Source organism: Bombus fervidus, chromosome 14, assembly GCF_041682495.2.
Source record: "Bombus fervidus isolate BK054 chromosome 14, iyBomFerv1, whole genome shotgun sequence".
Classification (NCBI taxonomy): Eukaryota; Metazoa; Arthropoda; class Insecta; order Hymenoptera; family Apidae; genus Bombus; species Bombus fervidus.
In genome coordinates this window covers 2,132,522-2,149,883 of record NC_091530.1, presented here as the reverse complement: position 1 = coordinate 2,149,883, position 17,362 = coordinate 2,132,522, and the positions used below count along the sequence as shown (strand labels likewise).

The window sequence follows — 17,362 nt, the reverse complement described above, 5'->3', positions numbered from 1 at the left end:
TCACAACTATTACATAAGCTACACATTGACTGGAAAATTTGGAGAAATTTCGATTTCGGTATCGTAATAGTAATAATAATAATAATAAAGAGAAGGTGTGTAAGAAGAAAATGAGGAAGCAGAGAACAATGAAACAAGACAAGGATAAAAGAGATAAAACGATGAAGAAGGCTAAGAAGAAAATGTAGAAGAAAAAAGGAGAGGGAGCAAAAGAGCGATCATTCGTTTTCCTTTTAAAACGCGCCAACTTTGGTATATTGTATTTATCATCGAATTTCATTTCTCTATATCTTCTCGCTTTCGTTCTTTCAATCGTCCTCATCCTATTTTAGCACCCTTTTCGGGACTAGCTACCCGAGGGAATCAATAACCGACGAGGAAGCGACTGTAGATTCGGGAACTGGTGGAGAGAAGGGGAGACGCGAGGAACCAAAGAGTACCGAGGGGCGTCGCGTCGAGTAGAAGAGCTCCCCGCTGTTCCAGGAGGGTGTCGGAGGGTGCAACAGGGACCGCGAACTTTAGGGTGGAGGTGGCACGCGAGAGAGTCGAAGCTTGGCTCCGCCTCCGGCACGCGACCAGCACGCGACCATCGCCATCGACCACGCCGTCGGTCTAAGCCGCCGCCGCCGCCGCCGCCACCACCGCCGCCGCCACCGCCACCGCCGCCGTCACCACCGCCGCCACCGCCACCGCCACCGCCACAGCCGCCACTACTTTACCGTTACCATTACCACCGCGTCCTTCTCATCTCCACTAGCTTCATCTACGATTACGCAAGGATCAAACCCCCATTCGCATCAGTCTCTACTCGATCTCTCACACTCCTATATTTTTCCTACTCTTCCTCTGTTCTTTCGTATCATTTCCAATCTTTAAACGATACAAATCTCTTTTATGTTCATCGTTTCTATCGCAGAAGGCTTGACCCGTCCTTTTTTCTTTACAACTTTCTTCTACCCTTTTGCTATTTATAGCTATCTTATTCTTTCTCAACTGTCCTATCTATATAGCCCTGTGTCTATATTACCACTATAATGAATTATCGAACACGCATATTGTGACATCAAATCAAATAATTTTGCGCTGAGAATTTTGCCGTTTAATGTTCGCAATTGTTTTTATAGACCATTCGTCGTGTCAATATTTACTCAATTGATTTCTTCTCCGTTATAATCGTAATAACTTCGATATGCTAATTGTAAAAAGACCGACGCAGAGAAATCGAGAAAAATCGCACGTTTTATTTTCATTTATCGTATTTTCTTTTCGATATATATTCGTCCTTTTCTCGCGATTCATTTTTATCTACCAACTAACCAGTCGAGCAACCACTTATAATCAATCCGTCGATTAATCAATCGCTCAGTTGTCGGTCAGTCAATCGATGAATGAGCTATACAGCGAACCAATCAGTTAAATAACCAGTTAGTCATCCAGTTAGACAGCTTGTATTCTGTCTTCTACCAACCTTGTATCATCGGCTTCTTTCTATTCTATTCTACTCTCGTGTAATCAATTTCAAACTTAAATGAAATACTCTGGTGAAATATGAGGCTCATTTCCGTCTCCCCACCTTCTCTTCTTTCCTCGCACAACTTTTTCCATTTACTCAATTTTTTTTTTGTTTCGTTTCACTCGTGGATTACCTCGTTCAATTTTTCTTTTTTTTACCGCAATTGAAACCACTACTGCTTGTTATTTTTTCAGATTTATTATTTTCAGAGATCGTCTACTAAATTTTTGATAAAAAGTAATAAAAAAGGGAGACACAGTTCTGTGGTACAGAGCTTCTAGCGTTAAGCGATGTGTAAGTGATCGCGGAAGAATGATACGTAAAAACACAGTGCGAATAACGGAATATTCGACTTAAGTATTTATCTATTTTCTCTTTATTGACAATAATCATAAATATAAAAAAACAACTCGTATTTAGTAATTAGTATAACGAAGAATATCGCACTGTATATGGTTTATAAATTGTATAACTACACACACACACACACAAACTATCTGACTAGCATCATTCATTCGCTTTCTTACCGTTCTTATCTACTCCACCTTCTCGCCATTCTATCATTCACTTTTGTTTTGAGCTTTCAAAAGAAAAAAAGCTAAAAATACTTCAATGCGAAATTAAATTTCAGGAGGATGCGAGTAAGTAACAAAGCTTCTTTTTCTTTAGAACAAAACAATGAGACGTCGCGACTCAACTATAAGTTCAAAATAAATGATACGAATTCATACCAATACGATTTAAGAGTTTAATGAACCTTTTTTAATTGTATCCATCAAAATCTTAAACGTTTAATTAATCCTTTTCCTCCTGCTCATCGTCTTTAAGGATACATTAAAAAGCAATCTATAAACGTAGATGTCTTCCCATGTGTTTTCTTCGTAACAAATCTCGCCATCCTCGTGATAATCAGGGATTAAAATATGAAGAAACGCAACCTCGACAATTTCTGATAATGTTTTGATTATAAACTGATTTTTAAACAACTTTGGTGTGAATTTGTTTTTATTTACTTCTTTGTTGTATTAAAGAAGACCATTGATCATACAATAATCTGCTATTGAACCAATCAATAAATATAAAATTTAATACGAGATACAGCTATCTCGGCCACACTTCCATTAGCAGCATATTACGTATTTTGGATAATTCTTGCTCGTATTTTTCTGTCCCATACCTATGAAAATAAGTTGTATTTCTTTATACGGAAAATGAATTATATAAATATATACAATATATATGACAATATCTAACCAAGCATAATCCGAAAGAAACGAAAACAAAAACAAAAGGGTAAACAAAAAGAGAGAGGGAAAGTAAATCAACAAACGAAGTAGAGATAAAAAGACACATTTTTACTTACTTATCGATTTTAATACTTTTCTGTTGTATAGTATGGTAAACAGAGTGAATTAAAGAAATCTTTCATATCGTCATCTGTCCAATCAGTGAGTGGAAAATGTACTTGCACAGACTTAGAACTGTCGTCGTTTAATCGTGCAAGATCATCGTATATTACATTTTTATTGTTATTCAACCGTTTTCCAACCAATAACACTTGTAATTCTGGTTTTGACACAGCGAAATTGCTTATCGCGTCAGCGGCATCGTTTTCCAAATGTTCTAACTTACACAGTTCGATATTATATCTGTCAGATCAATCAAATTAGTTATGTTCATGTTAGTTTAAATCTATTTTAGAAAATTGATTGTAACATTCTACGTGCAATCCAATATAATTTTTGTTTGTAATAGTTTTGACATGTATGAATATCATACCCACCTGTTCTTAAGTTCATGGAAGAAATTGTCAATGCCCGACTTTAAGATATCAGATTTAAAACAAATTGCACGCAGTTTGAACTTCGAACAATGTTGCAGTTTGTTACTAGCGATTCGAGCAAGATGTATCATAAGGATTGACTCTTCGCTACCATCCAAATATATCCAAACATTTTCAGGTTTCTTATAATAATTTCTACAAGGAAAGAAAGAGAAAGAAAACAAAGAAAAATTCGATAACACCTTATAATCGATACAAATAATCGATACTTTTTCCAGTTGTAGATGCATTACACGAATTTCTTGAAGGAACGCTCATAAACTGGTCGACGTTGGGACTTTTGAATCCATGCTTCATACTTGGATAGACAATCCACATGTGGCGTACGATCATAATGTACTAGCACATTTCTCGGAATACGATTACAAAACATTGTTTTTGCTGTTTCAGTATCTTTTTCGTTTTCACTTTCTATGGTTACACGTGCTTTATAATACCTACGAAGCGATTTCAATTATCTATCAACTTCTTTATCATTTTTTTGTATTGTAGTCGATTTTATTACCTATTCCATTCCGGATACGAGCCGAAGGTAACAGTTGGATATTCTTGTGCAACTGCGTATAAAACATCTGCGAATGATTCCTCTTTTGCATTTATGTAAACTTCAGTTGCTGCAAAACTTTTGTAACTAGCAAAACATTCCTACAAAAACAAGATCTTTTCTATTCTCGAACAATTATTCAAGCGACTTGTGCATATTATACCTTGCAGAATGCTTGAAACGATATTTCAAAAAACATGGGCGAGCCAGGAAAGATGTAAACATTTTCCACCATTATACACGGATAAGTCAGCGTTTTACCTGTGACTTGGTCTGTCCCAAATTTAAGTACAGATTTAGTGGGTATCTTAAATTAAGAACCTAGTTTACATTAATCGTCAAACAAGTATTAACGTACTATCACTTAATTTACACCATTCATTTGAATCATTACTTACATATGCCATTTTATAAGCCGGTGAAGGGAAAGTTCCACAACTGAAGCAATCTTTTATAATCTTCACTAAAGTTGGGTGATAGTGCAATGAATCGTTAAAGGCCAATGCTAAAGCTGTGAAATATAATTTCATTATAACGAACACTTACTATGTACTCTTATTAATTTTCAGACTATATTTTACCTTCATATGTAACATCATCGTGAGTTGGTCCTATACCGCCGGATGTAAAAACATAATTGAACATTTTAGAAAAGTATTTTATCTCTTTGGAAATATCTTCAAGATTGTCTCGTACGACCGCAGTCTAAGAATAGACAATTAAAATAAAAAATAGTATTAATAGAAAACAACAATACTTGACAGATAAACTGTAGACATCATGGATTAAGTTATACCTACTTTCTGAACCTTGACTCCATGCTTATAAAGCAGCTTACACGCATAAAAACAATTGGTATCTTTTACTTGTGCTTTTAAAATTTCATCTCCGATTACTAAGTAAAATAAAATGAACTTAACAGTAAGAAAAGCGGTATGTCCAAATATATGATATTAGTAAAGTGTATACGCAATATTACCGATTATTCCAGCAGTAGGATGCTTTCCACTACTTTTCAACCGAATTATGTTTGTTCGATAACATTTTAATAAAATTTTTACTACCTTGTATCGATGTAAATTTATCATAACGCTTTAATCTCACTATTAACAATTATTTGTGTATTATCTATATACAATACTGCTAGAGGATGCTACGCAGCGCCTTCAAACTTAACTTTTACCTGTGTACATATGTATATACATATCGTTATAAGAGAATTTATGACTATATTTTTACTCTTTGATATATTTATATATTAAAAATACACATGTCATTATACAAAGTCGCTTGAGTTTACTAATTATATTGTACTAATTATAATCTTCTTTTTATGTTACCACTTTTATTAAATTAAAAAACCGTCCAATGATATTACGCTATACTAGGGGCTTCTTTCCTTGTTCTATCATCGTATTAATTTCAATTAAAATAGGATGAAAGAAAGTAAATCGTAAATAATCGTACAACTTCGTTTTTCTTAACATTCTTACATAAAATTACACAATATATTATTCTTAATATTTAATAATTATTGTTTTTCTCTATACTTCCTCCAACTTTTCACTAAAATGGCAAGTACAAAGTTACGAGAAGCAGCTCTAAAATCGCCGAAACAGTTATACAAATTTTTGCTGCGAGAATGTGAAAGATTACCAACAGAAGCACAAGGATTTTATAGACATTCGGTTAAGCAGGTAAATCGTATAACAATTTTCACATTAACAAACACATTTGGAGATCAAATTAACTACCTTCAATCATAAACAATAAAACGTTTAGGTTATACGGTAAAATATTTAATATTTACATACCGAACATGTGATTAACTTGATCTTCAAGTACATTTAATTATTTAATAATAATTGGTTTTGTACTCTGATGCTTGCAGAGTTTTAAACAGCATTTAATCGAACCAGATGAGGAGCGTATTCAGCAAATTATGAAAAAGGCAGTAGAAGATGCAGAATGGATTATTAAAAAGGTATATCAATATCAATATTATAAATATATATTTTGTGAATGCTTACCATCTTCTTCCTTCCTTCTTTTTTTTTACATATTCTAATTATCTGTGTTTTAATGTGATTTTTAGTACACAAAGCCGAGAGAAACAAGTAAACAAACAGACTAACAAGCATATAAAGATAGTATTCACATCGTAGATGCGTTCTATAAGTTATCCTCCAAAGAAAGGATTTGCAATTGTATCATGTAAAATATGGATTTCAAAACCATAATACGTGATCAAAGTGGAATTAATGAGTCACAATTTTTCAAAGCCATTAGTATATGGCGTCGTAATCCTCAAACTGTAAACCGTAGAATTCTTGCATCTATTGAAATACTGGATATCGAAACTAGCTGCGATATCTTCCAAATTTTTCAGCGTATTAATACCCTGGATATTTCAACTTTAAGTACAGATCATCAAAAAGACAACATTGATAACATAAAATTACTAGAAGTACTACACATTTCTGATCAGGCGGCTATTACAGCCAAAAGGAAGATTCACTTATATGTGGCAAAACAATTGCCACGTATGCCACATATATTTTCCGCTGGTATTGAATTTTTTTTATCCAATAATGAAGAGAGTTGCATAATAAATGTCCACAAACCCTTTCTCTCGCATAAACAATCTCTTGGTGCTAAAATAGCATTTATGTTACAACAAGGAACAGACGGTTATACATCCCTTAGTGTCTATGGAGAGAATAACATTATATCCGATTTGAGCATTGAATGGTTAAAGCAGAAACTTTTCCCATGTATTCTGAAATGGGCAAGAAGCAGTGACTCGGAAAGAACATCGATCCCATTGACTTCATTGAATCTCGTATCAGCTGAAAAATATGCACAATTGTATTGTAAGTTGAAAGAGAAATATGGTACGAAACTGATAAAGAACTGGCCTGAAAGTACAGATCCAACGAAATTTGTTTATGAGGATATTGCAATTGCTGCCTATTTACTGTTATTGTGGGAGAAAGAGAGATTTGAAAAGAAAACTAATAATTTACAATCGTTTCTCGATTTGGGATGCGGTAATGGTTTACTCGTGCACATCCTATTTAACGAAGGTCACCGCGGATTGGGAATTGATTTGCGAAGGAGGAAAATATGGGATTTATACCCATCTGAAACTCCATTGCAAGTATGTATAAGTATTATTTATAGAAATTATTCAGATATTAATAGCAACTTATTTTATCTTATATACGTGATTACGTATCTTCAATCTTACAATCGACTAATTAAATTTACCGAAACGTTTTGTACAGGTTTCTACCGTTGTTCCATCGTCTACGACTGTATATCCGGAAGTAGACTGGATCATAGGAAACCATTCAGACGAGTTAACACCATGGATTCCGATAATTGCTGCACGTAGCTCTAACAACTGTCGTTTCTTTTTATTACCCTGTTGTCCGTATGAACTTAATGGCGCAAAGTATCAAAGGTACAGTGCCGCGAAAAGTCAATATTCGGAGTACATTGATTATGTGAGAAGTATATGCGTCCAATGTGGTTTTACAACACATCTTGATAAATTAAGAATTCCCTCTACGAAACGAATATGCCTAATTGGATGGGAAAGGACGCCCGAAGAGGTTAAAGAACTCGAAGATCGTATTCAACAAATGCTAAGTACAAAGACAACTTTGACTCGGCAAAAATACGAATTGAATGATAAAACAGTCGATAGTGAAATAGTTGAAGAATGGACTTGTGACTTTAAGCCAAGGGACAAAGTGGAAAAAGTACGAAATTGTACACAATTAGACAAAACATTAATTGCAAACATCGTTGATATCGTATCGAATCAGTTACTTCATGAAGGTCGCATTATGACTATCGAAGGAACGCCCAAAAAACTTTGGAACGCTGGTAGATGCCTTGAATTACGTGAAATCGCTGAATCAATTCCTAAAGAAGCTATGATACATTTGCGAAAAGAATGCGGAGGTCTTCAAACTTTACTAAAAAATCATAGCTATATATTTCGTGTTACTCAAGGAAAGGTAGAATTTAGAATACCTGGAACAGAAGGAAAAATTAATGAAAAATCAAAAAAATATAAGTTACCATTGCCACGAATGAAAACTAAACCCTGTTGGTTTTATAAAAATCATCCGAATGGTTGTCCTGTAACTGAAACAAAATGTAATTACAAACATTAATATGATACTTTGATCAAACAGTTGTGTTTTAATATTAAAACGAAATTGCACGTTAAAAATTTATTTTTGCTTTCATATAAATCGGCGAACGTTTTATACATTGGATGCGACGACAGATTATATTTATTTGCGACATAGTATCGAATAATTATTTAACATATTAAATAGTAACGTAAATAAGAAGAATGTCGAAATATTATTGTCTCTATAATTTAATCAACATTCTATCGCAGTTAACAATTTTTGTCAAAGGCATAAAATTTAATTAAAAAGTAAAATGATAGTTTTTGTACCAGATGCATATTACTATTTAAGCAGCTCTACAAACGATATGTTGTCTAAATTTAGACTCTTAGCTTCGATCGTGTTTTCCTGAAGAGATGTTTTTGGTAGGAAGGATTGACGATTACGTTTCCATTTCCTGATGTCAACAGTATCCAATTGATGTACGCGTTTAACATGTGTTCGAAGATTGCCTTTCTGCGTAAAAGAATATTCACAGTACGAACAAGCGTAGGGTCGATCGCCAGTGTGATGTTTTTGATGCATCTGTAGAGTTGACTTTTGGGCAAATGATTTCGTACATAGATCACACTTGTATGGCCGTTCACCCGTATGAATTCGTTTATGTCTTTCGACTTGATACGGTTTTGTAAATATTTTCCCACAAATGTCGCATTCCTTTTTCGATGGATTCCCTTTAGTCGTCGGTTTATTGGCTACTACTGGTAACGTTTCTTCCGTAGTCACCTTTGAAAATGGCTCCAGCTGTCGTTCCAATGAAGGTGTCACGGTTGATATCGCTAAAAGACAATTATTTGCTGGCGTTTTTAACATTTGTTCTATATGAATTTCATCCTTGGCATGTTGTTCGTTAGTATCAGATACGACGCTGGGTGTTGTTAGTGCACACCCAGTATCGGGAACCCCAGCCGGCCGATGCTGCGAATTGTTAGCTGGTGATGCAGATGATTGTGACAACAACGATTCTTCGGTTTGTATGGTAACAAGACCATTTGTCAGAAGAAAGTGCAAATTCGTAACTAACTGGTTGTTTTCGTTTATGGACACAATCGTTTGATTGTTGTTCGATACGATACCTTCTGTGTCGAAATTAATTTGATCAGTTAAACAGGAAGCAGCTGTTTCAATACTATATGCCTCTAAATGGGACGTTAATCCTGCAACTGCCTGTGATAGCTGCTGTTCCTGTGCTATTTGCTGCTTTGGCTCAAAATTATTCATTTTCTCTTCCTTTCCGTCACATTTCTCAAGATCAGTCGCTACTTCAGCTATGACTGCAACCTTCAAATGTTTTTGTTTTCTCTTTGGATTGTCTTTGTGTTCGCGTGCGTGTTTCAATAAGTGTACTTTCCTATGGCCGGATGTTCGAAATCTCGAATCGCATATAGGACATCTGAATGGTTTCGAACCTTCAAAAACATTGATCAAAATTCATTAAACAATTTACAAAAATATACGAAAGAAATAGTCGATACATAACATGAGAACATCCTTTCTTAACCAGAACGAAAACTTGAATAGTAATTATTCAACTTACCGGTATGTAAACGCATGTGAACTTTCAAGCTACCTTTAGTCGCAAATAAACTATTGCACACATGGCAGCGAAATGTCTTTTTTCCTGTATGAACTTTTGTATGAGAATCTAAAGTACATTTTACGGCAAAACTTTTACTGCAATAATCGCACTTGTATGGTCGTTCTCCTGTGTGTGTGCGTACATGTCTTATAAGATCGCTTGGTTTGCGAAAAGTTTTCGGACAATATTTACATTTGTTTGTATACTCTTTTCGTTCCTTCTTTTCCAACAAAATCTATATTACGTATAAAAAAAATTCAGTTAAGAATCCTCTGTCAGCGTTCCGTTTTGCTTCACAACGTAGCAACAACTAATAAGAAACTTACTTCCACTTGATCCATTACTTCTTTTTCAGCTACCGTATCCAACAGAACTTTCTCAGAAACGGCAGAATCGGGTTCTATCATAATATTATGTAATGGTGAATGATCATTTGCAATCCGTGGTTGATGCACTTCCGATAAAAACGTCGAATTATCTGAATTATCATTTATCCCTGAAGCATTCCATACTGAAGTTTCGTGAATTTTACTATGCGATAGCAATTGGATTCTATTGTTAAACTGCTTCTCACACGATAAACATTTAAATGGTCTACAAGAAAACATAACAAAGTACAATAATCAATTATAATTCATGTCAATGTAACATTTGTTTCGACACTCACTGCTTGACGACATGAATCTTCGAATGTCTATTTAATCCACCATTTGTGTAAAATTTAGAAGAGCACTCTGTGCACTGATATTCCTTCGTTCCGCGATGGCTTGTCAAATGTTCCTTGCACCAAAAGAATGTCTTCGTTAAACTTTGACAACGTCAACAATTAAATGTGACGTAGAACACACACCGACCGAATTAGCGGAAAATAACGACTAGGAGAAGAAAGAAAACATCTATTATTTATTTAAAGATATTTACCTTTAAACCAACTGTCGTGAATCCTTGTTGGCTACACATATGACACTGTAATAGAGATTGTCCACGGGATATTTTGCCCGTAGCGGTTTTAACGATTTCTGGAACATCGGATGACAAAGCGTGCATATTTGATTGAATCTTGAAATCTTGTGATGTTCCCCGAAAGTCTTCTCTACGCAAATTGAATATTTGTTTTCACTGTAATTGTTTCTGATTTGTTCGCGATAAATACATATATTAGAACAGCATATATGTAGAGATAGTAGACAGCTGAGAAAAGAAACTAACGAAAACTTACGTAAAAAATATCGGGTTGATTATACATTGTTTGTGAATACTGTTCTTCTGGGTTTCTTCTACGGTAAATTCATTTGTTATATTCTCTTTTTTGGAGAAGTTTGGCTGGGAAACAAATACAACCGCTTGCACACCAGACTTTTCTGATTGTTCAACATTTATGCTATCTGGTGTCGTAACACAAACAGAAAGACGATGTTCATCTTTTACATTCCTAGGTAGTATACTCGCCATACTGGTTGAATTTCTTGTATCTAGTCCAATGTCAATTTCAGTATCCGACTAACAGATAAGATCTTTATTGGTTTCACATTTTCTGTAACGAAGACAATTTATAGAAAAAGAAATCTTTATCTTACTTGCAAAGTAATATGGTCCATTTCAAATGAATCTAATTGCGTCGAAAATACATGTTCTCCAGCTGATTCTACGTTACTATTACAGTTATTGTTATTGTTATTTTCATATATAACATTCAATACAGGTTGCTGTTGTTCTTTCATATGATTAAAATCACTCGTATTTGTACTACTCGAATGTCTCGAGTGATTACCTCCCAAGTTAAGATTCATCCCGATATTAAAAAACTGTTGATTCAAAGTTTCTTCTATTTCTCGTATACTTTCCTATCGAAACAAAACAGATTTTAATGGCGAAGAGTAATTACAACGAACTGCTTTTACTTTATTTACTGACAACTTGGCGCTATGATATACAATACCGGTGTAAGTGTTTGATCGCCAGAGTAAACGGGCAACGTGACCGAACCAGCTTCATCAGCTTGTAATATTGGTGAATTTTCAAGATTTGTTACAGCTATTCCCGCTACATTTTCTAAAAATAAGAGAACAAAAGGAGAGGAAATTGCATACAAGATTATCAACAAGCTTATACAAAATAAAAAAATATGATTTCCTGATACGTATAACACACATACGAATTTGAAACATACGATTAATAAACGTTGTAGTATCGCAATTTGTTGCTAAAACTGGTCTTATTTTTTCCTTTCCTTCAGTTATATTTTGAAACTCGGGAAAAGCTTGCGAAAGCTCTGATCCGAGCTGTGATTGAAATGACAATTCAACCGATCCAAGACGAGAAAGTGCAAGATTATCTGAAAACGTAGAAGAGCAGGAAGTTGTGACGGTGGTAGGGGTGGTATTGGTAGTGGCAGTGGTAGTGATGGAGATGTTGCTGGTAATAGTGGAATTAATAGTAGTGATAGAGGCAGAAGAGGAGGAAGACGATTCAAGAGCCGCTTCTTGTTTAGAACTTTCCTTCATATTTGACTTGTCTGAAGCTTGTTCTTGTATTCTGATTTTCTGTTGTTCCAATTGCTACGAATTCAGAAAAAAACATAACGTTTCATCGTTAATGACGAATCCAATTTTTGTTTTCTTTTCTTCTGTGATAGATACTATACCCGTTGTGCCAATTCATGCTTGTGTATTTTCATGTGTTTCCGACAATTGACGTAAGTTTTGAAAGTCTTGTGACAATAAGGGCACATGAACGGTCTTTTATTACTGTGAGTAACCAAGTGTCTTTTCATGCTGCTTTGTGTAGAAAATTTCGCATTACAAAGAGAACAACCGTATGGTCTCGAATCTTCGTGAGTATGCAAATGCGATTTTAGAACACTATTCGATGTAAATCTCCTGAAACGATTTAAAACGATTTATTACTTGTTGAATAATACTCTCGTTAACAATTTATGTGCACAAAAAGAAAGGAAAAACAAGGTACAAAAGAAATTTATTAGATGCATGTTTTAAAGGAAGAAAGAGGAGAGATAATAAATCGGAAAAAAATATTTGCGCATGTACCTATCGCATTTTGTGCACTTGTATGGACGTTCTCCCGTGTGGCGGCGATGATGTTGCTTCAAGTGACTGATTTTTCTAAATGCCGCCTGACAAATCCAACATTTATGGGGTCTGGCCTGATCAGTAGATGTATCATAAGCACGTTTTTCCTTTCCCGAAGATACCACGGAAATTTTATTTCCTGTATCACTAATTACCAACGGTTCTTGCAAGATAACTTGAGGTACTAAACTTTCTACTTCTGGTGATAATTTTAATTTACCCTTTATTTGATTTTTCAATTGATCAGTAGGATAAATGTCAGCATCAATTACTGCATATGTGTCGGGATCCTTATCATTGTCAGTGGTTTTATTCGAACAATTTTCGGACTTTGCATGCGATCTGTTATAAAAGATTTATTTGCAAGTCATCCAATTCTATTATAAGAAAAAAATGTAACAATCACTTACCTAGTATGTGCAATTAAACTGCTATGGCACACGAATGCTTTCTCGCAGGAACCACAAGCGTAACGTTTAACACTTGAATGCGTACGTTCGTGTGCTATCATAGTAGATTTCAAAGCGAACGAACGATAACAGTGGGTGCACTAAAGATACAAATAAGTATAAATGTCAAAAAAAAAAAAAAAAAAAAGATCTAAGATAAAGTAAGTAAGAAAAGATCTCCTCAAGATATGTAAAAAATGTTTTAATGTGTACATATAAGTACCTTAAAAGGCTTTTCCTGCGTATGAACACGCAAATGACGTATCAAATCTGACGGCTTTTTGAATTCTTTGTGACAAAATGTACACGCGTACCATCTCACGTTTCCTACGCATCGTTGTTTTATTGTCAAATATTTTCTAAAGGAATAGCAAGAAGGAAAAACAATTTATATCAATTATTTGCTTTTTACAATACACTTGCTTCTAGGTACATATAAAACGGATTACCTCGTATCACCATCAGGCGCTCGATCCAATAATGTTACAAAATTAACACGAGTTCCAAATTTCTTTATCTCTGATATATCATCAATAAACAAAACACAGTTAGTTATTAAAAATAATTATGCCATAATCTAGTAGTTTATCGAGTGTAATGCGTACCTTCAGAAGCAATTTTATTTTTACTAGGAAGACCACTGTTTTTCAATGCTTGTTGTAAAATATCCTTTTTCGTTACGTTTTCCGATAATAAACGCGGTTCGAAATTTGACGATTCTGTAGTTTGATGAATGTCGGATTCTAAAGATGCCAGTTGTGTTATAACGCTATCAACTGTTGCACGTATATCGGACTCCACGCTATTACTCGAATGAGTATTGTCATTAATGGTATTCTCCTAAAAATGTCATTGCACATCGATCTAATGATTTCAATGCATTGTAGCATTAATAACAAATGAACTGAGAGACATGTCAAGTAATAATTTTGGTCATAAATTACCTCGTTTACATCGGTATGCATACGTTTCATGTGACCATTCAAACTGCCGAGTTTTTTAAACACGCATGAACAATAACTACATCCGTATATAGGTTCTCCTTCAGGGACATTGTGAACTCTCATTATATGAGCATTCAAATTACCTAGAAGTATTCGTATTTACGTATAAATAGTAGTAGGAATAACTCTAAGAATAAATAAATAGCAATAAATTCAATCGTAAACAGTTATTGTAAAAAATTACCTTTCTGACTAAACTTGGCGTTGCAAAACTCACAAGCATGAGGTCGAATACCATTGTGTTGCCACGTATGAATTTGCAGCGAACTCTTTTGCGTGAATGCACGACCGCAGTCTGTACACTGAAATTAAACAAAATTTAGATCATTTATCATCCAAAAAATACAATTACACGAAGTGAAAATTAGGTTACCTTGAAAGGTTTCTCACCAGTATGCACTCTAATATGCCGCATCAATTGACTTGGCTTTTGAAAAGACTTCAAACATATGGTACACTTATACATTGTTTTGTGTTTTGTCCCCCTTTTCGTTTGTTTTACTACTTTTGTCTGCAACTAAAGACGAAATAGTAATACAAATTATGTCAACCTCGCCGGAATCCTCTGGGAATCGTCACTTGGAATACATTTGACACTGGTAGCATCTTACCCTATAATGCTCACGAATATGAAGTCTATATAAGGCGGGTTGACTGAACTGCTTATTACATAATTTACATTTTCGTACTTCTTCGATCGTCCACTTTTCCCCATGTAGCTTTAAATGTGCATCTAATTGAGTCTATAATGTTCAAGATTAAAGTATATGGTCAATAATTTTTAATTTTCCATTGATCTTCGAAAGAATAACTATTTTCATTTTTATTTTATTATCTGTATTGAATTACGACGATCAATTAGTAATTAGAATGTTTATTAATATTAATACTGACCTTTGTCGAGAAAGCATCTTCACATTCTGTACAGAATAAGTTTTCTTCTTTTTCATGTAACAACATATGAGACTTTAAGCTGGCCATTCTCGCAAATTTTTTCCCACATTCTGGACATTTGGGTTCACCTGTATTATGCGTTGCCATGTGAAGTGTAAAATTTGTCTGCAACATTAATATAAAATAACAAATAACAAAATTTCTATCTAGAGTATACATTCCATTATATAATATATTAATGTTGAAAGTATCAAATGAAACATTGAATGAAGAGGAATAGAATTATTACTACCGGCACGTTGAAAGAGGCAGAACATTTCGGACATCGATGTGGTTTTTCTTCTGCATGATTTTCCATATGTTTCCGATATAATGTTTGTTTACCAAATTCTTGGTGGCAAATGTCGCATGTTAAACTATCTGTATCCTAATGCAAAACAAATTTGTTCTCTGTTACCTTTATACCATATAATGATTGAAAGAACTAATACATCATATATAACGGATTATTAATTGCACATATAATTTATTTGTAATCACATAAGGGAAAATAAAATGTAAGCAATTTCAAAATTACTTGAATTACTTGCAAAGAAATTGCTTTGTTTTTCTTGGGTCTTCCAGGGCTATTTTTTTTCACAGATGTATTAATTGGCTTCTGTTTACAAATTTTTCCATCCTTTTCACTAGCTACTGAATCATTCGAAGAAAGAGACTGATATTCTTGTGTAACTGTTTCCTTACATGTTAATTCTCTGCATGATTGTAACTTTATTTGATCAATGCTATTAGGTTCAGTCTCAAAATTTTGTGTTGATTGCTGAAGTTCTGACTCATTGACAATATCCTCAACGCTTATTTGAAAAACAGGCTGAAATAGCAAACAATTGAAAAATAAAAGCTTTTTCTATAAAATAAATAACGAAGCATAAGATAACGATGTACCGAATGTAATATTAGATTTCCATTAAAATTTTTTACATCTACTAGCGGCGATGCTGCTTCACTTTGTCCAACAAGCATAACTGGAGTTGCAACAATTTCCAACATACCGTCCTTATGTTCTGCAAAGTTTAGAATGAATTGTCATAAGTGTTTGTTGCGAACATTTCCAATTTTATTGTCACAGACTCTTACCAGTTACTGCTAGAAGCGTTCGACCATCCTCAGTAGCAACGAGATTTATAGGTATTGTATCGACATGTGAAGAAGATTCTGTAACTACACTGTGTCGCGTCAACATTTTTTCTCTATTTCAAAATGATATGCGACTCGCAAAGAAAATAATTGTTTAGATACAATCGCGCATAACGAGAGAAACGGTGATGACAATTCCGAACCACTAGGCACATTCACAAAGATTTCCCATTGTATTAGATAGTCTAGGAAAGTCCTGGCATAATTCAAATGTTCGAATTTTTTTTGAAAAATGCATAACTCAATTTTCCTAGCGGACTTAATCAACTTAACCTATATTTTTATGATATGAGAGGTTAACTTGAATGATAGGTATCATTAACCATTGACTAAATATAAGATAGACCTGACATTATACGGGATTTTGTGTCTCGTATTCTGAAATACCGACCTCAAAAAAATCCAAGTATGTAAGATAGGTATAGAAGGGAATTGGGAAGAAGTTCCCTGGAAGGACTGCACATCTCATTGGTCTTTTTTACAGACTCTACACAGTTATAAAGTTAAGCACGTGTATTGGCCGAACGTGTCACATAATAAATAAAACAGTGTATCAACGCGTGTAACGGTAGCGATAGAGAACAGTACAGTATCTCTTATACCTCCCTCATCCCTGTGTCGTCTCGTGAAACCTTTTTACAGTTCCGCATTTTTACTTCCACGTCTATTATAGTGGCATCTTTAACAATGTGTCTTGAAAATGATAAAAGGATCATGTTACCTTCCCAAATTATGGAATACTAAAAAACATTACATATTAGGTCTATTCTCTATTTTGTCTATGGTCGTACATTTCACGATGATTACTTATCACACATAGATCTCGTTAATAAAAACTTTACTCGTGAAAAATGAACATGGAAGACGATAAATTTCTTGTTTTCGTAAATCAAGCAGAGACGAGTACCGTTCTTCTTCAGACATATCTATAGAATCTAATACTATGGAGCAAAATCATAAAAATATGAAAATAATACGTAAATGTTCGAATTTCTTTTGAAAAATGCATAACTCAATTTTTCTAGCGGATTTAATCAAC

General features: G+C 34.3%; 4 protein-coding genes across 6 annotated transcripts; 2 read left to right on the top strand and 2 right to left on the bottom strand.

Moving 5' to 3' along the window:
* Window positions 1-2,500: 2,500 nt before the first annotated feature.
* LOC139993974 (FAD synthase) lies at window positions 2,501-5,125 on the bottom strand. The gene is made up of 10 exons (XM_072016199.1): window positions 4,880-5,125; window positions 4,701-4,795; window positions 4,482-4,605; window positions 4,299-4,411; window positions 4,064-4,207; window positions 3,862-4,001; window positions 3,590-3,793; window positions 3,297-3,491; window positions 2,877-3,162; window positions 2,501-2,690 (listed from the first exon to the last, which is right to left on the bottom strand). Exons 1-9 carry the CDS (start codon window positions 4,986-4,988, stop codon window positions 2,886-2,888), a joined length of 1,401 nt encoding a protein of 466 aa, XP_071872300.1. The 5' UTR covers window positions 4,989-5,125; the 3' UTR covers window positions 2,501-2,690; window positions 2,877-2,885.
* Window positions 5,126-5,321: 196 nt separating this feature from the next.
* Window positions 5,322-6,125, top strand: LOC139993981 (LYR motif-containing protein 9-like). The gene is made up of 3 exons (XM_072016208.1): window positions 5,322-5,597; window positions 5,792-5,884; window positions 5,996-6,125. The coding sequence occupies exons 1-3, from the start codon at window positions 5,472-5,474 to the stop codon at window positions 6,032-6,034; spliced, it is 258 nt and encodes an 85-aa protein (XP_071872309.1). The 5' UTR covers window positions 5,322-5,471; the 3' UTR covers window positions 6,035-6,125.
* Window positions 6,122-8,105, top strand: LOC139993971 (probable tRNA (uracil-O(2)-)-methyltransferase). Its single transcript, XM_072016194.1, has 2 exons — window positions 6,122-7,060; window positions 7,188-8,105. Exons 1-2 carry the CDS (start codon window positions 6,122-6,124, stop codon window positions 8,085-8,087), a joined length of 1,839 nt encoding a protein of 612 aa, XP_071872295.1. The 3' UTR covers window positions 8,088-8,105.
* Window positions 8,106-8,132: 27 nt separating this feature from the next.
* Window positions 8,133-17,019, bottom strand: LOC139993964 (uncharacterized). 3 transcript variants are annotated; one of them, XM_072016170.1, is made up of 24 exons: window positions 16,264-17,019; window positions 16,108-16,190; window positions 15,704-15,997; window positions 15,419-15,553; window positions 15,127-15,291; window positions 14,844-14,975; window positions 14,606-14,749; window positions 14,417-14,534; window positions 14,173-14,315; window positions 13,834-14,068; window positions 13,678-13,747; window positions 13,452-13,587; window positions 13,190-13,329; window positions 12,738-13,121; window positions 12,335-12,569; window positions 11,861-12,248; window positions 11,630-11,742; window positions 11,268-11,534; window positions 10,910-11,190; window positions 10,612-10,783; window positions 10,358-10,470; window positions 10,017-10,284; window positions 9,649-9,925; window positions 8,133-9,520 (listed from the first exon to the last, which is right to left on the bottom strand). In XM_072016170.1, exons 1-24 carry the CDS (start codon window positions 16,367-16,369, stop codon window positions 8,394-8,396), a joined length of 5,526 nt encoding a protein of 1,841 aa, XP_071872271.1. In that variant the 5' UTR covers window positions 16,370-17,019; the 3' UTR covers window positions 8,133-8,393. The 3 variants fall into 3 exon arrangements, with proteins under 3 accessions (XP_071872271.1, XP_071872269.1, XP_071872270.1); XM_072016168.1 differs by having other exon boundaries at window positions 16,072-16,190; window positions 16,264-17,018; XM_072016169.1 differs by having other exon boundaries at window positions 15,713-15,997; window positions 16,072-16,190; window positions 16,264-17,018.
* Between the last annotated feature and the right edge of the window lie 343 nt (window positions 17,020-17,362).